We start from the raw sequence: 26137 nt of genomic DNA, 5'->3' as shown, positions 1-26137 counted from the left end.
TATTGGTGTTTGAATGTTTGGTGAATGATGATAATGGAGAGCACTGGTGTTCCCTGTTATATTTCCGTTGTTCAGGTTGTGTGTGTTTTGATGGTTTAGTTTGTGTAATGCATGTAAGTACTCTCAACCAATCCACTTGTTGCTTGTTAACATATGTGGGTGTAATGAGAGTGACATTGATGGTTGGACAGATTTCTCGTTGGACGACGATGTTAATTTGCGTAGTCGTGTTCCATGTTCTGTCTACATGATGATGAAGGAGTGTGTGTTGTACATGTTTTGTTTTGTGTGTGTATGTGAATGTTGAGTATTTTGTATATGGGGTTGATTTTGTGTTGATGATTTTTCGTTGTAATATTGGTGTTTGAATGTTTGGTGAATGATGATAATGGAGAGCACTGGTGTTCCCTGTTATATTTCCGTTGTTCAGGTTGTGTGTGTTTTGATGGTTTAGTTTGTGTAATGCATGTAAGTACTCTCAACCAATCCACTTGTTGCTTGTTAACATATGTGGGTGTAATGAGAGTGACATTGATGGTTGGACAGATTTCTCGTTGGACGACGATGTTAATTTGCGTAGTCGTGTTCCATGTTCTGTCTACATGATGATGAAGGAGTGTGTGTTGTACATGTTTTGTTTTGTGTGTGTATGTGAATGTTGAGTATTTTGTATATGGGGTTGATTTTGTGTTGATGATTTTTCGTTGTAATATTGGTGTTTGAATGTTTGGTGAATGATGATAATGGAGAGCACTGGTGTTCCCTGTTATATTTCCGTTGTTCAGGTTGTGTGTGTTTTGATGGTTTAGTTTGTGTAATGCATGTAAGTACTCTCAACCAATCCACTTGTTGCTTGTTAACATATGTGGGTGTAATGAGAGTGACATTGATGGTTGGACAGATTTCTCGTTGGACGACGATGTTAATTTGCGTAGTCGTGTTCCATGTTCTGTCTACATGATGATGAAGGAGTGTGTGTTGTACATGTTTTGTTTTGTGTGTGTATGTGAATGTTGAGTATTTTGTATATGGGGTTGATTTTGTGTTGATGATTTTTCGTTGTAATATTGGTGTTTGAATGTTTGGTGAATGATGATAATGGAGAGCACTGGTGTTCCCTGTTATATTTCCGTTGTTCAGGTTGTGTGTGTTTTGATGGTTTAGTTTGTGTAATGCATGTAAGTACTCTCAACCAATCCACTTGTTGCTTGTTAACATATGTGGGTGTAATGAGAGTGACATTGATGGTTGGACAGATTTCTCGTTGGACGACGATGTTAATTTGCGTAGTCGTGTTCCATGTTCTGTCTACATGATGATGAAGGAGTGTGTGTTGTACATGTTTTGTTTTGTGTGTGTATGTGAATGTTGAGTATTTTGTATATGGGGTTGATTTTGTGTTGATGATTTTTCGTTGTAATATTGGTGTTTGAATGTTTGGTGAATGATGATAATGGAGAGCACTGGTGTTCCCTGTTATATTTCCGTTGTTCAGGTTGTGTGTGTTTTGATGGTTTAGTTTGTGTAATGCATGTAAGTACTCTCAACCAATCCACTTGTTGCTTGTTAACATATGTGGGTGTAATGAGAGTGACATTGATGGTTGGACAGATTTCTCGTTGGACGACGATGTTAATTTGCGTAGTCGTGTTCCATGTTCTGTCTACATGATGATGAAGGAGTGTGTGTTGTACATGTTTTGTTTTGTGTGTGTATGTGAATGTTGAGTATTTTGTATATGGGGTTGATTTTGTGTTGATGATTTTTCGTTGTAATATTGGTGTTTGAATGTTTGGTGAATGATGATAATGGAGAGCACTGGTGTTCCCTGTTATATTTCCGTTGTTCAGGTTGTGTGTGTTTTGATGGTTTAGTTTGTGTAATGCATGTAAGTACTCTCAACCAATCCACTTGTTGCTTGTTAACATATGTGGGTGTAATGAGAGTGACATTGATGGTTGGACAGATTTCTCGTTGGACGACGATGTTAATTTGCGTAGTCGTGTTCCATGTTCTGTCTACATGATGATGAAGGAGTGTGTGTTGTACATGTTTTGTTTTGTGTGTGTATGTGAATGTTGAGTATTTTGTATATGGGGTTGATTTTGTGTTGATGATTTTTCGTTGTAATATTGGTGTTTGAATGTTTGGTGAATGATGATAATGGAGAGCACTGGTGTTCCCTGTTATATTTCCGTTGTTCAGGTTGTGTGTGTTTTGATGGTTTAGTTTGTGTAATGCATGTAAGTACTCTCAACCAATCCACTTGTTGCTTGTTAACATATGTGGGTGTAATGAGAGTGACATTGATGGTTGGACAGATTTCTCGTTGGACGACGATGTTAATTTGCGTAGTCGTGTTCCATGTTCTGTCTACATGATGATGAAGGAGTGTGTGTTGTACATGTTTTGTTTTGTGTGTGTATGTGAATGTTGAGTATTTTGTATATGGGGTTGATTTTGTGTTGATGATTTTTCGTTGTAATATTGGTGTTTGAATGTTTGGTGAATGATGATAATGGAGAGCACTGGTGTTCCCTGTTATATTTCCGTTGTTCAGGTTGTGTGTGTTTTGATGGTTTAGTTTGTGTAATGCATGTAAGTACTCTCAACCAATCCACTTGTTGCTTGTTAACATATGTGGGTGTAATGAGAGTGACATTGATGGTTGGACAGATTTCTCGTTGGACGACGATGTTAATTTGCGTAGTCGTGTTCCATGTTCTGTCTACATGATGATGAAGGAGTGTGTGTTGTACATGTTTTGTTTTGTGTGTGTATGTGAATGTTGAGTATTTTGTATATGGGGTTGATTTTGTGTTGATGATTTTTCGTTGTAATATTGGTGTTTGAATGTTTGGTGAATGATGATAATGGAGAGCACTGGTGTTCCCTGTTATATTTCCGTTGTTCAGGTTGTGTGTGTTTTGATGGTTTAGTTTGTGTAATGCATGTAAGTACTCTCAACCAATCCACTTGTTGCTTGTTAACATATGTGGGTGTAATGAGAGTGACATTGATGGTTGGACAGATTTCTCGTTGGACGACGATGTTAATTTGCGTAGTCGTGTTCCATGTTCTGTCTACATGATGATGAAGGAGTGTGTGTTGTACATGTTTTGTTTTGTGTGTGTATGTGAATGTTGAGTATTTTGTATATGGGGTTGATTTTGTGTTGATGATTTTTCGTTGTAATATTGGTGTTTGAATGTTTGGTGAATGATGATAATGGAGAGCACTGGTGTTCCCTGTTATATTTCCGTTGTTCAGGTTGTGTGTGTTTTGATGGTTTAGTTTGTGTAATGCATGTAAGTACTCTCAACCAATCCACTTGTTGCTTGTTAACATATGTGGGTGTAATGAGAGTGACATTGATGGTTGGACAGATTTCTCGTTGGACGACGATGTTAATTTGCGTAGTCGTGTTCCATGTTCTGTCTACATGATGATGAAGGAGTGTGTGTTGTACATGTTTTGTTTTGTGTGTGTATGTGAATGTTGAGTATTTTGTATATGGGGTTGATTTTGTGTTGATGATTTTTCGTTGTAATATTGGTGTTTGAATGTTTGGTGAATGATGATAATGGAGAGCACTGGTGTTCCCTGTTATATTTCCGTTGTTCAGGTTGTGTGTGTTTTGATGGTTTAGTTTGTGTAATGCATGTAAGTACTCTCAACCAATCCACTTGTTGCTTGTTAACATATGTGGGTGTAATGAGAGTGACATTGATGGTTGGACAGATTTCTCGTTGGACGACGATGTTAATTTGCGTAGTCGTGTTCCATGTTCTGTCTACATGATGATGAAGGAGTGTGTGTTGTACATGTTTTGTTTTGTGTGTGTATGTGAATGTTGAGTATTTTGTATATGGGGTTGATTTTGTGTTGATGATTTTTCGTTGTAATATTGGTGTTTGAATGTTTGGTGAATGATGATAATGGAGAGCACTGGTGTTCCCTGTTATATTTCCGTTGTTCAGGTTGTGTGTGTTTTGATGGTTTAGTTTGTGTAATGCATGTAAGTACTCTCAACCAATCCACTTGTTGCTTGTTAACATATGTGGGTGTAATGAGAGTGACATTGATGGTTGGACAGATTTCTCGTTGGACGACGATGTTAATTTGCGTAGTCGTGTTCCATGTTCTGTCTACATGATGATGAAGGAGTGTGTGTTGTACATGTTTTGTTTTGTGTGTGTATGTGAATGTTGAGTATTTTGTATATGGGGTTGATTTTGTGTTGATGATTTTTCGTTGTAATATTGGTGTTTGAATGTTTGGTGAATGATGATAATGGAGAGCACTGGTGTTCCCTGTTATATTTCCGTTGTTCAGGTTGTGTGTGTTTTGATGGTTTAGTTTGTGTAATGCATGTAAGTACTCTCAACCAATCCACTTGTTGCTTGTTAACATATGTGGGTGTAATGAGAGTGACATTGATGGTTGGACAGATTTCTCGTTGGACGACGATGTTAATTTGCGTAGTCGTGTTCCATGTTCTGTCTACATGATGATGAAGGAGTGTGTGTTGTACATGTTTTGTTTTGTGTGTGTATGTGAATGTTGAGTATTTTGTATATGGGGTTGATTTTGTGTTGATGATTTTTCGTTGTAATATTGGTGTTTGAATGTTTGGTGAATGATGATAATGGAGAGCACTGGTGTTCCCTGTTATATTTCCGTTGTTCAGGTTGTGTGTGTTTTGATGGTTTAGTTTGTGTAATGCATGTAAGTACTCTCAACCAATCCACTTGTTGCTTGTTAACATATGTGGGTGTAATGAGAGTGACATTGATGGTTGGACAGATTTCTCGTTGGACGACGATGTTAATTTGCGTAGTCGTGTTCCATGTTCTGTCTACATGATGATGAAGGAGTGTGTGTTGTACATGTTTTGTTTTGTGTGTGTATGTGAATGTTGAGTATTTTGTATATGGGGTTGATTTTGTGTTGATGATTTTTCGTTGTAATATTGGTGTTTGAATGTTTGGTGAATGATGATAATGGAGAGCACTGGTGTTCCCTGTTATATTTCCGTTGTTCAGGTTGTGTGTGTTTTGATGGTTTAGTTTGTGTAATGCATGTAAGTACTCTCAACCAATCCACTTGTTGCTTGTTAACATATGTGGGTGTAATGAGAGTGACATTGATGGTTGGACAGATTTCTCGTTGGACGACGATGTTAATTTGCGTAGTCGTGTTCCATGTTCTGTCTACATGATGATGAAGGAGTGTGTGTTGTACATGTTTTGTTTTGTGTGTGTATGTGAATGTTGAGTATTTTGTATATGGGGTTGATTTTGTGTTGATGATTTTTCGTTGTAATATTGGTGTTTGAATGTTTGGTGAATGATGATAATGGAGAGCACTGGTGTTCCCTGTTATATTTCCGTTGTTCAGGTTGTGTGTGTTTTGATGGTTTAGTTTGTGTAATGCATGTAAGTACTCTCAACCAATCCACTTGTTGCTTGTTAACATATGTGGGTGTAATGAGAGTGACATTGATGGTTGGACAGATTTCTCGTTGGACGACGATGTTAATTTGCGTAGTCGTGTTCCATGTTCTGTCTACATGATGATGAAGGAGTGTGTGTTGTACATGTTTTGTTTTGTGTGTGTATGTGAATGTTGAGTATTTTGTATATGGGGTTGATTTTGTGTTGATGATTTTTCGTTGTAATATTGGTGTTTGAATGTTTGGTGAATGATGATAATGGAGAGCACTGGTGTTCCCTGTTATATTTCCGTTGTTCAGGTTGTGTGTGTTTTGATGGTTTAGTTTGTGTAATGCATGTAAGTACTCTCAACCAATCCACTTGTTGCTTGTTAACATATGTGGGTGTAATGAGAGTGACATTGATGGTTGGACAGATTTCTCGTTGGACGACGATGTTAATTTGCGTAGTCGTGTTCCATGTTCTGTCTACATGATGATGAAGGAGTGTGTGTTGTACATGTTTTGTTTTGTGTGTGTATGTGAATGTTGAGTATTTTGTATATGGGGTTGATTTTGTGTTGATGATTTTTCGTTGTAATATTGGTGTTTGAATGTTTGGTGAATGATGATAATGGAGAGCACTGGTGTTCCCTGTTATATTTCCGTTGTTCAGGTTGTGTGTGTTTTGATGGTTTAGTTTGTGTAATGCATGTAAGTACTCTCAACCAATCCACTTGTTGCTTGTTAACATATGTGGGTGTAATGAGAGTGACATTGATGGTTGGACAGATTTCTCGTTGGACGACGATGTTAATTTGCGTAGTCGTGTTCCATGTTCTGTCTACATGATGATGAAGGAGTGTGTGTTGTACATGTTTTGTTTTGTGTGTGTATGTGAATGTTGAGTATTTTGTATATGGGGTTGATTTTGTGTTGATGATTTTTCGTTGTAATATTGGTGTTTGAATGTTTGGTGAATGATGATAATGGAGAGCACTGGTGTTCCCTGTTATATTTCCGTTGTTCAGGTTGTGTGTGTTTTGATGGTTTAGTTTGTGTAATGCATGTAAGTACTCTCAACCAATCCACTTGTTGCTTGTTAACATATGTGGGTGTAATGAGAGTGACATTGATGGTTGGACAGATTTCTCGTTGGACGACGATGTTAATTTGCGTAGTCGTGTTCCATGTTCTGTCTACATGATGATGAAGGAGTGTGTGTTGTACATGTTTTGTTTTGTGTGTGTATGTGAATGTTGAGTATTTTGTATATGGGGTTGATTTTGTGTTGATGATTTTTCGTTGTAATATTGGTGTTTGAATGTTTGGTGAATGATGATAATGGAGAGCACTGGTGTTCCCTGTTATATTTCCGTTGTTCAGGTTGTGTGTGTTTTGATGGTTTAGTTTGTGTAATGCATGTAAGTACTCTCAACCAATCCACTTGTTGCTTGTTAACATATGTGGGTGTAATGAGAGTGACATTGATGGTTGGACAGATTTCTCGTTGGACGACGATGTTAATTTGCGTAGTCGTGTTCCATGTTCTGTCTACATGATGATGAAGGAGTGTGTGTTGTACATGTTTTGTTTTGTGTGTGTATGTGAATGTTGAGTATTTTGTATATGGGGTTGATTTTGTGTTGATGATTTTTCGTTGTAATATTGGTGTTTGAATGTTTGGTGAATGATGATAATGGAGAGCACTGGTGTTCCCTGTTATATTTCCGTTGTTCAGGTTGTGTGTGTTTTGATGGTTTAGTTTGTGTAATGCATGTAAGTACTCTCAACCAATCCACTTGTTGCTTGTTAACATATGTGGGTGTAATGAGAGTGACATTGATGGTTGGACAGATTTCTCGTTGGACGACGATGTTAATTTGCGTAGTCGTGTTCCATGTTCTGTCTACATGATGATGAAGGAGTGTGTGTTGTACATGTTTTGTTTTGTGTGTGTATGTGAATGTTGAGTATTTTGTATATGGGGTTGATTTTGTGTTGATGATTTTTCGTTGTAATATTGGTGTTTGAATGTTTGGTGAATGATGATAATGGAGAGCACTGGTGTTCCCTGTTATATTTCCGTTGTTCAGGTTGTGTGTGTTTTGATGGTTTAGTTTGTGTAATGCATGTAAGTACTCTCAACCAATCCACTTGTTGCTTGTTAACATATGTGGGTGTAATGAGAGTGACATTGATGGTTGGACAGATTTCTCGTTGGACGACGATGTTAATTTGCGTAGTCGTGTTCCATGTTCTGTCTACATGATGATGAAGGAGTGTGTGTTGTACATGTTTTGTTTTGTGTGTGTATGTGAATGTTGAGTATTTTGTATATGGGGTTGATTTTGTGTTGATGATTTTTCGTTGTAATATTGGTGTTTGAATGTTTGGTGAATGATGATAATGGAGAGCACTGGTGTTCCCTGTTATATTTCCGTTGTTCAGGTTGTGTGTGTTTTGATGGTTTAGTTTGTGTAATGCATGTAAGTACTCTCAACCAATCCACTTGTTGCTTGTTAACATATGTGGGTGTAATGAGAGTGACATTGATGGTTGGACAGATTTCTCGTTGGACGACGATGTTAATTTGCGTAGTCGTGTTCCATGTTCTGTCTACATGATGATGAAGGAGTGTGTGTTGTACATGTTTTGTTTTGTGTGTGTATGTGAATGTTGAGTATTTTGTATATGGGGTTGATTTTGTGTTGATGATTTTTCGTTGTAATATTGGTGTTTGAATGTTTGGTGAATGATGATAATGGAGAGCACTGGTGTTCCCTGTTATATTTCCGTTGTTCAGGTTGTGTGTGTTTTGATGGTTTAGTTTGTGTAATGCATGTAAGTACTCTCAACCAATCCACTTGTTGCTTGTTAACATATGTGGGTGTAATGAGAGTGACATTGATGGTTGGACAGATTTCTCGTTGGACGACGATGTTAATTTGCGTAGTCGTGTTCCATGTTCTGTCTACATGATGATGAAGGAGTGTGTGTTGTACATGTTTTGTTTTGTGTGTGTATGTGAATGTTGAGTATTTTGTATATGGGGTTGATTTTGTGTTGATGATTTTTCGTTGTAATATTGGTGTTTGAATGTTTGGTGAATGATGATAATGGAGAGCACTGGTGTTCCCTGTTATATTTCCGTTGTTCAGGTTGTGTGTGTTTTGATGGTTTAGTTTGTGTAATGCATGTAAGTACTCTCAACCAATCCACTTGTTGCTTGTTAACATATGTGGGTGTAATGAGAGTGACATTGATGGTTGGACAGATTTCTCGTTGGACGACGATGTTAATTTGCGTAGTCGTGTTCCATGTTCTGTCTACATGATGATGAAGGAGTGTGTGTTGTACATGTTTTGTTTTGTGTGTGTATGTGAATGTTGAGTATTTTGTATATGGGGTTGATTTTGTGTTGATGATTTTTCGTTGTAATATTGGTGTTTGAATGTTTGGTGAATGATGATAATGGAGAGCACTGGTGTTCCCTGTTATATTTCCGTTGTTCAGATTGTGTGTGTTTTGATGGTTTAGTTTGTGTAATGCATGTAAGTACTCTCAACCAATCCACTTGTTGCTTGTTAACATATGTGGGTGTAATGAGAGTGACATTGATGGTTGGACAGATTTCTCGTTGGACGACGATGTTAATTTGCGTAGTCGTGTTCCATGTTCTGTCTACATGATGATGAAGGAGTGTGTGTTGTACATGTTTTGTTTTGTGTGTGTATGTGAATGTTGAGTATTTTGTATATGGGGTTGATTTTGTGTTGATGATTTTTCGTTGTAATATTGGTGTTTGAATGTTTGGTGAATGATGATAATGGAGAGCACTGGTGTTCCCTGTTATATTTCCGTTGTTCAGGTTGTGTGTGTTTTGATGGTTTAGTTTGTGTAATGCATGTAAGTACTCTCAACCAATCCACTTGTTGCTTGTTAACATATGTGGGTGTAATGAGAGTGACATTGATGGTTGGACAGATTTCTCGTTGGACGACGATGTTAATTTGCGTAGTCGTGTTCCATGTTCTGTCTACATGATGATGAAGGAGTGTGTGTTGTACATGTTTTGTTTTGTGTGTGTATGTGAATGTTGAGTATTTTGTATATGGGGTTGATTTTGTGTTGATGATTTTTCGTTGTAATATTGGTGTTTGAATGTTTGGTGAATGATGATAATGGAGAGCACTGGTGTTCCCTGTTATATTTCCGTTGTTCAGGTTGTGTGTGTTTTGATGGTTTAGTTTGTGTAATGCATGTAAGTACTCTCAACCAATCCACTTGTTGCTTGTTAACATATGTGGGTGTAATGAGAGTGACATTGATGGTTGGACAGATTTCTCGTTGGACGACGATGTTAATTTGCGTAGTCGTGTTCCATGTTCTGTCTACATGATGATGAAGGAGTGTGTGTTGTACATGTTTTGTTTTGTGTGTGTATGTGAATGTTGAGTATTTTGTATATGGGGTTGATTTTGTGTTGATGATTTTTCGTTGTAATATTGGTGTTTGAATGTTTGGTGAATGATGATAATGGAGAGCACTGGTGTTCCCTGTTATATTACCGTTGTTCAGGTTGTGTGTGTTTTGATGGTTTAGTTTGTGTAATGCATGTAAGTACTCTCAACCAATCCACTTGTTGCTTGTTAACATATGTGGGTGTAATGAGAGTGACATTGATGGTTGGACAGATTTCTCGTTGGACGACGATGTTAATTTGCGTAGTCGTGTTCCATGTTCTGTCTACATGATGATGAAGGAGTGTGTGTTGTACATGTTTTGTTTTGTGTGTGTATGTGAATGTTGAGTATTTTGTATATGGGGTTGATTTTGTGTTGATGATTTTTCGTTGTAATATTGGTGTTTGAATGTTTGGTGAATGATGATAATGGAGAGCACTGGTGTTCCCTGTTATATTACCGTTGTTCAGGTTGTGTGTGTTTTGATGGTTTAGTTTGTGTAATGCATGTAAGTACTCTCAACCAATCCACTTGTTGCTTGTTAACATATGTGGGTGTAATGAGAGTGACATTGATGGTTGGACAGATTTCTCGTTGGACGACGATGTTAATTTGCGTAGTCGTGTTCCATGTTCTGTCTACATGATGATGAAGGAGTGTGTGTTGTACATGTTTTGTTTTGTGTGTGTATGTGAATGTTGAGTATTTTGTATATGGGGTTGATTTTGTGTTGATGATTTTTCGTTGTAATATTGGTGTTTGAATGTTTGGTGAATGATGATAATGGAGAGCACTGGTGTTCCCTGTTATATTTCCGTTGTTCAGGTTGTGTGTGTTTTGATGGTTTAGTTTGTGTAATGCATGTAAGTACTCTCAACCAATCCACTTGTTGCTTGTTAACATATGTGGGTGTAATGAGAGTGACATTGATGGTTGGACAGATTTCTCGTTGGACGACGATGTTAATTTGCGTAGTCGTGTTCCATGTTCTGTCTACATGATGATGAAGGAGTGTGTGTTGTACATGTTTTGTTTTGTGTGTGTATGTGAATGTTGAGTATTTTGTATATGGGGTTGATTTTGTGTTGATGATTTTTCGTTGTAATATTGGTGTTTGAATGTTTGGTGAATGATGATAATGGAGAGCACTGGTGTTCCCTGTTATATTTCCGTTGTTCAGGTTGTGTGTGTTTTGATGGTTTAGTTTGTGTAATGCATGTAAGTACTCTCAACCAATCCACTTGTTGCTTGTTAACATATGTGGGTGTAATGAGAGTGACATTGATGGTTGGACAGATTTCTCGTTGGACGACGATGTTAATTTGCGTAGTCGTGTTCCATGTTCTGTCTACATGATGATGAAGGAGTGTGTGTTGTACATGTTTTGTTTTGTGTGTGTATGTGAATGTTGAGTATTTTGTATATGGGGTTGATTTTGTGTTGATGATTTTTCGTTGTAATATTGGTGTTTGAATGTTTGGTGAATGATGATAATGGAGAGCACTGGTGTTCCCTGTTATATTTCCGTTGTTCAGGTTGTGTGTGTTTTGATGGTTTAGTTTGTGTAATGCATGTAAGTACTCTCAACCAATCCACTTGTTGCTTGTTAACATATGTGGGTGTAATGAGAGTGACATTGATGGTTGGACAGATTTCTCGTTGGACGACGATGTTAATTTGCGTAGTCGTGTTCCATGTTCTGTCTACATGATGATGAAGGAGTGTGTGTTGTACATGTTTTGTTTTGTGTGTGTATGTGAATGTTGAGTATTTTGTATATGGGGTTGATTTTGTGTTGATGATTTTTCGTTGTAATATTGGTGTTTGAATGTTTGGCGAGCGTTGAATTATTTTTCACGATATCTAATGTGACATATATATTCTGGTGTTACCATCTTTTGCTTGTTTTTTTATTGATCGTCTGTGTGTCGGTTTTATTTGTTATCTTATTTTAAACGTTTTTACCGTTGTTGTTATTATGTTTTACTATTTGTTTTATCGTTTTTTGTAGGTTGATTGTTCTAATTATATTTCTGCACTTTCTGAGTCATCTGATGTGAAGGCTAATCGTCGGCGTTTGCTGATTCTCGCTCAAATTGAACGTGTATGTTTTAGTTTATTGTGTCGGCGTTTTATTTTTTGGCGCTTGTATCTTTTATATATTTTCTAAAATTTAGTGTAACTGTGTATTGTAAACGAATTCTCTTTTCGTCATTTGATTCTCTGCTGTGTAAGTTACGTTGTTATTTGTTTTCTCTCTGATTGTGCCTATTTTGTTAGGTGTTGCGTATGTGGATGTTTTATCGGCGCCTTTTAGACTCTATGTTTCTATTTTGATACCTGAAAATAAAATTGCTTTAAGCAACGTTTCGATAAGACTGTTACCAGAAGCAATTATAATTACTCTATGCTTATATGCTCAATCTGTGCATTCTAATCTTCGACTAGCTCTAGAATATCTGTCGCATGCTCTTTCTTGACATCATTTAACCGATGGTATCCTATATCCTTGATTTAGTAGAGGTTGTAACCTGTCGGGGATAGGCGGACATCACAGAAGGACTTTGTTCCGCAGATAATTTTTCTCTCATTTTTGTGGGGCTACCCACTCTAGCACCCCATTAACAAGTGTTAATGGGATCCAATCGATTGATGCCGCTTGTGTGACACTGACCCCCGGCTAAATTGGACGAGGATACAACAGGATCCCTGGATAATTGTTTGGGAATCATGTTTATCGAGTAGCAAGCATCGAATTTGCTGTACTGCACTCGTTTTCAATACACGTTTCGGATGTACAACAAACGTCAATATCAAGACACCCAAACCTATTTTCCAACAATGGAAAAAGGGATTGTAATAGGTATACTCACAGAGATATGGAGTATCTTGAATATTATAAGATTGGTGCTCCTTGGATTTAGTGTAATCAAGTTTTAATAACTAGCTCCTGAATTTATTACAGAAGCTTGCTAAAAAGCCCTCAAATCATCTAGTTTTCCCCTTGTTAATAAACGGTACTTCTGATGTTTAAGGAAGCCCGCTTTAATGACTATCCAATTCATATTTGCTCACTGATCTTTGTTGTCGTTTAATTGATTGTTTTCGCTTCTCGTTAAGTATTTTTTATCAAATGTCTCAAGTCCATTTTCTTGATTATGTAAACAGAATTGTCCCGTTAAATTTCCGACTTCGAGCGACAAGTTTTTTCCTGAGTTCTACACCTTGTCTCATCAATCAAGGATTATTGTTGAATAGTCGTGTATATGTCGCACGGATGTGTTTCTTTGAATTGCATTTTGCCCTAAAAACAGCTTGCTGTCGTTCGTAATTAACACAGCTTTCAGAAAACGAAACAAGACTGTCGGGAAGCTTTGAATTTTTTAAATAGTAAAACTAATGTAAATAATATCATTATATACATTATCTATTTATATAAAGATGCTTACTTATAATGTTTGGTGACTTTTATCTTTTCTCTAATTTTTTTCCCTCTCATCTGTTTAGATGTTTTCAATATTACTGATCTTAGATGAAGTTTCCTTATCTCTTAAAAGAGTTGTTGTTGAAAATGACGCGTAAGTATACCCTATACTTTTTGTAGATCTATAATTTTTTTACTTTCTGACCTGATTTTCCTCACTTAAGAGCTGTACTGTGTTATATTATATCGCGCTAAAGTTCCTGTTTACAGTTCAAAACGTGGAAACATTTAAATAAAACACTCAAAAAGAAATCAAACTTAATGATCAAATATACAATAAACACCATTCATACTACGACTTTGTTCCAGAAAGGGATAATCTGCATCTGCTTTAACAAAAAGCTACAAGATTCTGTCACTTCCGTCTTCTTAAACTTTATTTGTGTATATATTCCTTGATTTGGTTGCTTCTCTCTTCCATAGACGTTCCCGACTGTTAGATTATCAACAAGAACTGATTAATCAACTAATCAGTGGACTACTCCAGTCATCATCGATAACAAGCGAAGCCACGTCTAAAGAAGAATTCATATCAGTCGTTGAGAATGGTCTGTTTTCATTGCCAGATAGTTTTTTCTCTATTCATAAAGGAATGCGTCTATGGTGTTTAACTCTACATCATCTACCGACAGTAAGTTGTTTCATAATTTTTTATTTAAATGAAACTTTTAGTTCAACTATTGGATTTTTATGTGGAACTTTAAAGTTCTCACTATTTCTCCTAATAAAGACATCTTTCTAAAAAAATTTCTTTCTTTCTAAATGATAAAATAGTTGTCAAAAAGGGATGAAAATGGAGTCCAATAGTTCAGTGGTTAGGATGGTAGACTTTCACCCACTACGTAGCGGGTTCAAGTTCCGTTTCACCTGGTTCGGTTTAAGCTTCACTACAAAGTTTAGCTCAAACGTGAATGCACAAATTTGTTTATAGCAAGAGAGCTAATATTAAAAAAAAACATGGGTTGTGGTTTACATAAATAAGTTATATAGGTTGATCACAATCAATATATGTTAATAAATAGGTATATAAGCGAAAGTTGGTAGTTTAGTACTGAATCGTTTCTGGACTATTCTATACAGTAAGCAGATTGTTTATTATTGCTTCGAAACCAAACTAATTAACATCGAGATACTAATATAATTGAAATTCACCTCTTTCAATCAATTTTATACACTTTCTTGATAATTTCATACATTCAGTTCGTATTAACCATTGCAAGATTTAATACTTCTCGAATTTAAAATTTTTTTTCTTTTATAGAAAATTCAAATCAATTATTTGTCACAATTTATTCATGATTTCCTTCGACTTCGTCAGCTTTGGCCAACTACAATAAATGAAGTAGGTTATGTTGTCTCCACTCTTCATCTTTCACTCACGTTCTTCAATCCTTCATATTTTCTTTTATATCCTAAGAGAGTTGTTATTTTTATCCATTCTTAATATTATTAGCATATGTATCCTTTTAGTTCCTTAAAACTATAGAGTATAAAAGCAATATAGAGCATACCGCTCCTTATATTATACAACAGTTTATTGTGAACAGGCAAAACATTCTGATTTAATGACGATCATCGCGTTACTAATTAGATTATTTGGTAGAAGTTTTAATATATCGTTTTCTCGAATCATTTGTGGACTCAGCTAAAGTAAGCACATAAAGACGAGCCAACCAAGGTCGAGAAGTAACTTTTGGATTTTCACACAAAATTTGAGAATGAAGGGCTTTTCTTATGTATCACGTAAAACGAGTATTGCAGATACCTTTGTACGGTATTCAGAACGTTTAAAATGATATTGAAAAATTAATTTTTAGCGTCATGAGTTAAGAATTGTGTTGAGCATATCGGATGCATAGTTCAAAATCGTTTGCAGTGGCGCAGGTTTACCCATCCCTCGGTTCCCTCCCCCAAATTCTAAGCTTCTGAATTCATCGTAATTTCTTTTATTTCATTCTAGTTACTCATATTTTCTTGGATCGTATCTTCAGTGTTTAATCCTTTCTATTCCCACTAATGACTGTTACTGCGTTTACTATTCTGGGATTTGTCCCGGCAATTTCATCTCGTTGTGTTAGTAGAGTATAGCAACTTAAACTTACATACATGCATATCAGACTCTACTTTACATTTGACCACCTTACGTATCGAGTTCTTTCTATGTAGATTATATATAACACTCAAGTAAACAATCTGCGTTAATCATAACCCTAAACCACTTAGTCTCTTGACTTCAACTGTAATTAACAGCTTCTTATCCCAATCCTAACTAGAAACATTTTGGGGACTCATACAAATTTATTTACGTCTTTATGAGTGTTCAAGAAGACAGGGAGTATCTTTGTTTAGACAAGTTTATATGTCGTTATTTTCCGATTCCCACACAGAACATATAAAAGTCCTTAGTAGTTTAATTAATTATACTAAACCTATATACCCTTTTCACTACTATTATTATTTATTTTCTGTGACCTAGTCTTTTACAAACTCTTTTCTGACCGGATGACAATGGTCTAAAACTCACCGAAGTCGTTTCAATCTTCTCTTCGTACCATAATATCACCATGGCCATTACTTCTGTCAAAAAACATGACGTCAAAGTGAAACAAATTAGCCCCGTCAACATCTTTAATCGTTTAGTGGTTTTCTAGACGTTGATAGCATATTAAAATTATAAACCTCTTGTATCCCGTTCCTCATGAACTAATCATAGTTGTATTTACGATGTGTTTTGAACATGCTTTGACCGCTCCTCAATTTATTTAAACTTGTGTACATATGTAGCAATTTTACAAGCTCTCTTACTCATCATTTGCCATTCTCTTTTCCATTTCAAAAATGTCAATCTTTAATCATTGACAATATCCAAAGTCCTAATTTTTGATTAAGTTAGAACTGTCTTGTGATAAGTTACTTTACAGTTCCTACAAATAACCTAGACGGTTATAAGATTTAGTTATGGTCATTTAGTCCTTTGGTTCGCACTATACGGAACTCCTGATCTAGTCATTTATTTTCCCTTGTTTTTTGCTTGTTGTAATCGGTGAATCATGTTGGAAATCTTGGCTTTGTTGAATTTTCTAATAGAAAGCTCCATTATTGAAGGTTGTTAATTTATCATTCTTTTTGTCACAGTTGAATTCACAAGTTCACCACTGAAAACCTGGAAGCACTGGATGGCCGTTTCGTTCCAATATGGGACTCTTCAGTAGTGTTAAGTAGTGCTGGATTTGAGACATGTTTTATGATAATTGAAAAGACTTTTTGATTCATGGAATATTCTTGTTGTGGAATCATCGTGAAAAATACCAAACTGCTATATCTGCGTTCTAAATATCACTGCGCCACTTCTGTTGACCAAGATATCATCGAACATACTTAAAGGTTTATATATATATATATATATCACATCGACGTCGAAATGTGTATATTTCATGTTTAATTTCCAATTGATTAAAACCACTTTCACAGATTAGTTATTTCAAGTTTTTATTCATTATCTTATGACTACAAAATTATGTTGTGTTTGTACACAGCTGGTTGTTTTCTCAACGTTAAAACTTCCTAGTTGAAATGCTACATTTCAATTATTGATTTAAGATAGTCGAACCAGTATGAATCCAACTTATTTTTATACTTTGTAGGATAAGTTTTCAATTTTTAGACATTTTACGTTATAGATTCTAACCACGGGTTTTTTTTTTAAAATTAGGACGATACGATCTGTAGCCTAATATAAGGTATTTACCAACCGAAATAGGGTATCGAAAGAAGACAAACTTCAAGCGACCAGTTGTGTGCTTATCAGTAACCGTAACTCTCATCTAGCAAAGTAATCTGATTCTCGTGTTTACTTTTATTGTTGAGGACATTAAAATACACTGAATCATACAGACGCACACATTATGCATGTTCAAATACTCGGGTAAAGATAAAAAGACGTAATGTGGTATTATTCGAAATATTAAACTAGATGAGATCATTTGGAATGTATCACTGTGTATGTATGTGTGTGTGTGGGAGGGGAGTAGCGTCTTGAGAATAAAGTTATTTTAGTTGGTATAATTATCGGCTTGTCACGGAAAGTATTGTTCTTATTGTTATCTGGTACGTAATCCCATCATCACTGAGATATTTTGTAGATATTCAACAGTAGTTTGATAATCTGATATATATTCACTTTGAATCTTTAATGTTTGATTTTGTTTTAGGAAATTATCAGTTCACTTGATCCATTCTTCTAGTATTTTTCAGCTCATTGCTCCGTCGTAAAAACTACTCTAGCCAGCCATATGGACCAGACACACTCGCTGTTTTACTGATCGTAGATATTCAGTTCTAAAATTATCTTTTATCCTGCAAACTCATTTTGTCTTGTAAAATCATATTGTCCGTGTATAGTCTTCTCTACCTCCACTGATAGTTTTACTACTTCTACTACCCTGGTATTTGTCTTGATGTTTCCATCTTCTTGTGGTGTTATGGTGTGGCAACTCCAACAGTTGCATATATTTTGCAGCTTCTGCGTCACGTACCGATTGATGAAAACCAGGTAGCACTGAATAGCCATTTTTCCCTAGACTATTACCTCTGAAAAGTTGACTGTTCAAGGACATGTAGGTTTGCAGATTAATTGTATAATCGCTCTGTATCACGAGTCGACTGAAAATGTACACTGTGAACTTTCTACTAAGTGGATGTTATACTATAAGATACAAAGATGCTCAATACATGTCGAGTTATTACTGTTAAGGGATCCTAAGCTGCAGTAAAACAACTTCTGAATGTTTCATCATTTCCAGTGTTTCTTCAGTGCATATCAGTTCATAATGCTTACACAATTCTTCACAAATATTCCTTAAATTACTGTAATTTGTTGTTTTGCCAATCTGTGCAATTAAATTTGAATAAATCTACTGTTGAATTTTATTATTATTAATATTAATATAGGCTGCTTCCATATTCTATCCTCATTTACGTGAAATTATATATCAATTGAAACATATTAACGATTTCTTGAAGTTATGCTTTCCTGAAGCATTAAAGATGAATTATGATTCACAGTTAACTATTCCTATAACTGATAATTTGAAATCTCTTTTATCGTGTAAAGTAAGTGAATTATTGATTTTAATCTTATACTGAGTACATATTACACTTTTGATTTCCTTAAGATTTTTCCGTTTACACTTCGTCATAACAACTTTACTTTTACCTCAATCATTTTTATAACATACATTACAACTAATAAAAATAATATATTTGTAATATCCAGATGAGTGGAAAAATCTAAATTTTAAATTTTCTGACGATTCATCCCTCAATGTAAGCTACTTCTTTAGAGAATCAAATCGAAACTTGGTAATGACATCTACAAATACATTGAAACTGTTCTTAGAAACTGATGGATTAGACAAATACACCATATGTGTATGACTTAATTGAGTTTTAGTCTATTTTGTTTAACTTATCGTTCGAAATACTATTATCTGTCTGAATGTTTGGACTTTTTTTTCCCCTAATACTCAACTTATTAACTATGATTGTTTTAAATTGTTTTAAGCAGATAAACAGTTGACTAAATGTTTGTAATGTTGAATTACAGCCTAATTATGTTAAAAAATGTCAGCTGGTTTAGGTTATCTAATTTCAAATAAATTTTATGCTTTGTTAAAGAAGCTTAATAGTCATACTACTGGCTATACCCAAATTTGTTGCCAGTAAGTTTTTTTCCACATAACGAACATCTCTGATGATCCTAATTTTAGTAAAGTAAAAGGACATCTCGCCTATTTCAGTAGATTTCAAATTATGGTAGTAAGAACTAAAAGTAAAGAGCTTTTACGTGACTGGCCCTCAATGTAACTGCACTTTAGAATCTGCCATTACTATGTTAGTGCTATATGACCTTCAGCACTAAATTAGTTCCCACGAGAAGATATATCTTTCCATAATAAGAGCAGTTTACAAGTGACAACTACTTGTAGCCTAAGTGTAGCTTAACTGAATATGTAAATTATTTAGTTAGTTAAAGTAATATTTTGTGTCGTTTCGATGGTCAGCTTTAACCGATTATCCTAACTTTCACAAATCAAGATGACCTTCGCCTGAGTGCATAGTTTCATCAGATTGAAAGAGAAAAACGAAGTACTTAATTTCTTCATTGAAATGTCAGTTAAATGAAGTTTTGACTGCCCAATGAGCGAGGAAAAACATATCCAGTCAGGTACATCAAACGTAAATGATTACCCTATATACAAAAACGATTTTGCTTTTGTTCCACTGTGAGCCTGCTTGTTGAATACTCTCTATTGTTTGATAATACACCGCCCTTCTGACCTATATATCTGTTTGTTGACTTTGAGTGTTTGAGTTTAGGTGATCAAGTATCCGTGATCTATTGGACCAATAATTACACTGTCTAGCCCCACTGTATTGATCTAGTGTCCAGAGTAGGACAGCTAAAACCCTGTTTTGTAATTGTAACAGTCGTATTTTCTACATTTTATATAGCTATACGACTCTTTTTGAATAAAATTATATTAAGGCAAAGTGATACGAAACCAAATTTATTTGTAAAATCAGTAATAATCAGCCTATCGAAGTGTTCTCTCTACTTTCTAACTGTCCATTCTTTTGTATTACACTACTGTTTCATTTTATTGATTGAAATAATTTAGAACAACATATATAAGCGAACAATCTTGTTTTCGATTAGATCATCATCAGGCTTTACTCCAATATACAGTAATATTTATATGCACATATGAAATTATTAAACTAATAAAGACAGTTTATGAGACAATGATAACAATGGAAATGATTACATAAATAAACATAATAAGTGAAAAGTACAAATTGATAGTGTGATGACTGGTGTTACTAGTTTTTGATAAGAATAATAAAGGCTTAAATCAATGTTATCATTGACTCATAAAGTACCTTGATTAGTTTAATAATTTCGTATATGCATATAAATATTACTGTATATTAGAGTAAAGCCTGATGAGGATCTAATCGAAAACAATATTGTTCGCTTACATCTATGTTTTTCTAAATTTAAAATATGGGAATTTTTCAAATTTCGAAATAATTTAATCTGAAGTGTGTTTTTTTTTCTGTTGTTTTAGCTTGGCTTATCTTTGATTTTTTGTTTGCTCGACGCATGTGCTCGTGCCTCCAACCCCACTGATCCATCAGATTTGTAGGTTTATTTGTACCTTTTCAATAAACTTGATCAATACTATATCAAACCAGTTAGTGAATAATAATAAATTAGGTTTTCATATTAAAAATTTTGTGCAGTCATATGAATATATATATATATATATGTCATAGCCCTTTGTTGTTTATTTCTTTTTTTAAATTTATGTTTATCAAGTATTCAATTTGGAGCGTATTTCAGTTATGCCAATTCATTGATTGATCGTACTTGCATTAATAATGCCACTAATGAATGTGATTATGTTATGGAGTCATTTCCACATTTAGCTTCGATTCTATTGTTGTATATTAAACCATCGAAATATGGTCTGTTAACTAATGATCATTTGAACATATTTTGTGATTTAGCAACCAAAACTATTAAAACATCAAATAATGATATTACTAACTATACTACTATTACTACTAATACTACTAATAATAATGATAATAACAATATGGATGTGAATCAGCAACTATCAACTGGGATCATTGATTCAGCTACTGCTAACCATGCTTCAGTTTCATCGCTATCATCGTCAAGTTTGTCACAATGCTGTGCTACAGTGAGTAATTCACATAACTCTGCCGTAAACAATCATCATCATGCTACTCAACAACAAGATCTTATTATGGACAATTCAGTACCGACTCCGAATTCACAGAATTCTGAAAATGTTTTGTCAAATATTACGAAAAATCCCGATGATCTATCTGTGTCAGTAGTTGTTGGTTAGTAGTAAGTAGTAGTAGTAGTAGTAGTAGTAGGTTCATATCTAATAAATACAAATACAGAATTTAGTAAGCAGGAGAAAGAGGAAAATGCAAAAATCCGTTTTATTTTCAAAGAAGTAAGTTCGTTTTCTCGTGTATTTATTTGTTATTTGCAGTTTTCTCCTCTTTTTATGCTTAATTTTATCTGAATTCAATGTTGATCATTTCTAAATCTACTTGGGATTTCTGTAACTAGTGAATCGACCTGTCTATACAATAATCATATTCCATCATGTGAAATATAACTCTTCACTATTAGGTTGGGAAATATAATGGATTTTACAGATTTCCCTTCTTGTTTAATATCCCCTGGTCAATGCATGCTGTATCTCCAAAAAAGACCTACAAGATCTATGTATATTGGTCTGCTTGAACTTACTTAATCAATATAGGAAACTAGGACTATTTACACTTCGTGTATCTGGAGACGTGATTTCCACCCCTTATGACCTCTCTGGTGTATAACACTAAGTTCAAAAGAGAAACGCTCTCCTGAACTGAATTCTAATAGACAGTCGCCTATGTGTTGTCCGACTAAATGGGAACACTGAATGACAATAGTACAAACCGTTTTCTTTTTTTATCTGTGCCTGCATTCCCACTGACTGCGATTCTGATGAACTAAAGGATGAGTTATATAGGAAGCTTTCTACACTCCTAAAAAAAGCCAAACGCTCGTATGTCGTAATCGTAGCACGAGACTTAAACACCAAAGTAGGCAGTTTAAACCAAAGTGAAAGACACGTAGGTGGGCCTTACAGGCTCCGAACATAATAAGGAATGGAGATAGTTTAAACATAGATTAACAAAGTCTACTTAATGTTTGCGGACGGTGGTGCAAAGCTGTGAAAGAGGTGGTAGCTATAGGCAATGGTAGATAATTTTTCATACTTATCAAAGAATCGGCTATTCAGTATGCAAGAGTTGGTGAGAATATTTTTGAAAAAGATGGGACAATGATCCACCTTTAACACTGGAAACTGGAACAATGAGCAAAATACTCTGGAGAGCAGTTTAATTGCTCTACGCCTACTCTTTAGTCACTTAGTTTTTCTATGTATCCTGAATACGATATTCAAATAAAACTTCCCAACTCTTATAGAATTAGAAACAGCCATATCTAGTGTGAAACGAGGGACGGCAGCAGGTACGGTTTTAGCTGTTAAGGTGACTGAGATCTTGGTTAGTCTTGAAACTGGACGTAATCCCACCGAAATGGTTGCTATCACAGACTGTTCCGGTACATAAGAAAGGACAAAAATGCATCCAGTTCAAATAACATGGTTTTTAAAATATTAGCCTCAATAGTCATCCGAAACCTGACTAGGACTCATAAAGAGTAAACTCGGCAAAATCAGTTTGGTTCCAGACCTTGGTGAAGATTCGAGGATCAAATATTGGCTTTTTGCCAACTTCTAGAGCACACATACTTACCGACTCCCAACCACAGTTGCATTTCTCTCTAAGGTAACATTTGTTTCTCCAGATCGACAGGTTATATGCCAGCGTTTGTCCACTGTAAGGCCTAACAAAGAAATACATTAATCGTGTACAAGCTTTCTACTCAAACACCACTGGGCGAGTAAGAGCATGTGGCTAACTATCACCGGAGTTGAAAAGTCGAAGTTATGTTCGTCAGCATTGTTTGCTCTCCCTATTTTTTTCTTTACGAAGACCAGTTGCTGATGATGGCCCTTGTGTAAACAACATACATATGATTTAATCGAGTATATACAAATTACAGTGATTAGGTTTTATGAATTGAGTATTTTTCAAGGCAGACAAATTATAGTAAGAATGTATTGGAAGTTCATGAGCAGAGCTTACACTGAATAATTCAGTGAATCGTAAATTCATTTTGATCAATATTGATTTGCCTTTTCGTGAGTTGCATTTGGGGATAGCTCACTGCCAACACATTCCGTAACGATAAGACAATAGGTTGTGGGGTTGTTTCCTTGCCTGGTATGTATCCTCTGCCCTTTGAAGTCGCTATTGCTGTTTATTTAACTTCTCCGAGAGAATCTATAATGCTGCAACCTTATGATCCTGTATCGGTATTATTCGACCACTGTTCAGAAAATGTAACTTTACTGAAAACACTGTATTTCGTTATAAGATGTCCAACTGTGATACTGTTAACAAGCTTCCTGTACGCTAGTCCAACTGGGTAATTGAGTATGAAGAAAGCTTTTGATTGTCCACCTGAATCGAGAAGTAACTGCACCGCAAATATATATATTTGCGGTGCAATATTCGTTATAAATTAACTATCTGATGTTCTCCGCTTTTCAACTATTTTCTAGATAATATTTATTTGTGGTTAACATCATATTCACATATCACAATCGCATAATTTCCTGTAATATATTTTCACATTTTAATATGATTAATTTCAGTTTTTCATTATAATATTGTGTTATATTCTATCTCTAGGTTTCGTTTATTGATCATTCGAACATTGAACAATTAAATGGATTATGTGTTGTAAACACCACCGTTTTCTCATTTGTTTTTCTTTAAAATTTTAAGTATAATTCTTTTGCTCTTCCGTAAGAAAATCACATCACACAATAAAGAGTGGAAAATAACTTTGTTCATTATATTCAACTAGATAGTGCGATTGTATAATTCTTTTCGACATTTGATCATCGTTCTATGACGATACAATTTTATAGTGATTCATCGTGAGGTTTTCGTCATTAGAATGAATTGTTTAACCTCATAAAAATGTATTTCATACAATCAAATAAAATATCTTTACATTTGTTTATCCATTTGTTCTAATGTAATTTATTATATACGTCTCTATTATATATATATGTTTACAGAAATTATTATTATTCTGTTAAATTTAAACTCAACCGATCATGCAATAAATAGATCACCTTTGGGTTCTCCTTTCCTTTTGGTATTTCATGAATTCTCTTATTCTTATCGACCCTGAAATGAAATAACAGGTGTATAATTTATTTTTTACCAACTTCAATGTATAAAACTTTTACACCATCACCGTTCTCTTTTAATATTTTCTTCTCTTCCACATACTCGTGCGTCTGTTGCCTGACTTTCTTTTCAGTTTCGATGACGCCATTAGTAAAGTTTGCATGTCTTTTTGTTGCTTAACACCGACATCCCCACTGTGTATTTTTTTTCGTTTTAATAATTGTGAAATAACCTTTTGAATAAAAAGAATGGAGATTTTTTGTTGTTGTTCTCCCTTGTCAAACCATGTTTTACTCGAGATCGGGGTAGAGGGAAGAGTTTATTGTCTAATCGGTTAGTTTGTATATTTTGTAAGTAGTTTTCGTCATGAACATAGGATTTATTTGAAAATTTGAAGAGTATTAGTTGATGCTTCTGGCGTTCTACTTTAACACGAGTAGGTATGGATTCAAAAGGTTACGTTGAATTAAGATCACCTCAGTGAGATTAACTGAAGTCTTAGGTAGAATTTGGGAACTAGACGTAATCCCATCTGACTGGTCTCAATCACTGCTTGTGCCAGTTTTTAAGAAAGGACAAAAGTCCTCTTGTGACAATCACAGAGGAATCAGTTTGACTAATGTAATGTCTAAAATATTAGCTTCAATAATACTTCGACGCCTAACTAAAGCTCGTGAAGAGCAGACTAGAGAAAATCAGGCTGGTTTTCGATCTAAACATGGTTGTACAGACCACATATTCACACTACGTCAGGTTCTAGAACACAGACACACGTTCAGACGCCCCACAATCATAGTATTTCTCGACCTTAAAGCAGCATTCGACTCTGTCGATCGTAAGGTTCTATGACAGTGTTTGTCACTGAAAGGAGTACCAAAGAAGTACATTAACCTTGTAAAGGCTCTCTACTCGAACACAACTGGTCGAGTAAGAGCTTATGGCGAACTGTCATCAAAATTGATTACCTCAAGTGGTGTTCGTCAGGGCTGCCGACTCTCTCCATTCTTGTTCAACTTTGTCGTCGACGTACTTTTAGAGATAACACTTTCCTCGTCTAAATTTCCATGGGTTGAACTTCCGCCGGGAGGTTCACTTGTTGACTTAGAATATGCTGATGACATAGTTTTATTTGGTGAAGACGCTGACAAAATGCAGAGTCTTATGACCACTCTAAGCAACAATGCAAGCATGTTCGGGATGCGATTCTCCCCCTCGAAATGTAAAATATTGCTTCAGGATTGGGTTGCATTGACGCCCGAACTAATGATAGGGAGTGAAGTAATTGAGTGTGTCGACCGCTTCACTTATCTTGGAAGTCTCATCAGCCCCTGTGGTCTGGTGTGTGACGAAGTCTCAGCACGGACACAGAAGGTTCGACTAGTTTTTACCAACTTGCGTCATTTATGGCGTAGGCGAGATATCCGTCTATCAACCAAAGGACGGGTTTACTGTGCAGCAGTTCGTTCCGTCCTACTTTATGCCAGTGAAACATGGCCGGTAAGAGTAGAGGATATTCGTAGGTTACTAGTATTTGATCATAGGTGTCTTCAAAATATTGCTCGTATATCCTGGGACTATCGAGTAAGTAACACAGTTGTTAGGAAACGGGTACTAGGTAAGGATGGCAAATCAATTGATGAAGTACTGAAACTTCATCAGTTGAGATGGCTGGGACACGTGTTACGTATGCCCAACAACCGACTGCCTGGACGTGCGATGTTCAGTGATATAGGAGTAGGTTGGAAGAAAGCTAGGGGCGGCCAGACCAAAACATGGCACAAGTCCATGAAGTCACTGACAAGTGGACTGAGTCATGTTGGTAGGTGTAGA

At 35.5% G+C, this 26137-nt stretch overlaps 1 protein-coding gene across 1 annotated transcript in view; it reads left to right on the top strand.

Moving 5' to 3' along the window:
* The window catches only part of MS3_00010316 (uncharacterized protein), a 57163-nt gene extending 32596 nt beyond the window's left edge, over window positions 1–24567 (top strand). Inside the window, exons 7-14 of the mRNA XM_051218678.1 lie at window positions 11912–12004; window positions 13408–13478; window positions 13808–14015; window positions 14646–14726; window positions 18335–18496; window positions 20515–20588; window positions 20766–21438; window positions 23798–24567. Coding sequence (XP_051070600.1) covers window positions 11912–12004; window positions 13408–13478; window positions 13808–14015; window positions 14646–14726; window positions 18335–18496; window positions 20515–20588; window positions 20766–21324 — 1248 coding nt within the window. The 3' untranslated portion in view covers window positions 21325–21438; window positions 23798–24567. The remainder of the gene's footprint in view (window positions 1–11911; window positions 12005–13407; window positions 13479–13807; window positions 14016–14645; window positions 14727–18334; window positions 18497–20514; window positions 20589–20765; window positions 21439–23797) is intronic.
* Window positions 24568–26137: the final 1570 nt, after the last annotated feature.

This window comes from Schistosoma haematobium, chromosome ZW (genome assembly GCF_000699445.3).
Source record: "Schistosoma haematobium chromosome ZW, whole genome shotgun sequence".
NCBI classification, from domain to species: Eukaryota; Metazoa; Platyhelminthes; class Trematoda; order Strigeidida; family Schistosomatidae; genus Schistosoma; species Schistosoma haematobium.
Note: the sequence above shows the minus strand (reverse complement) of the source record. Positions and strands in the feature narration are given on the sequence as shown.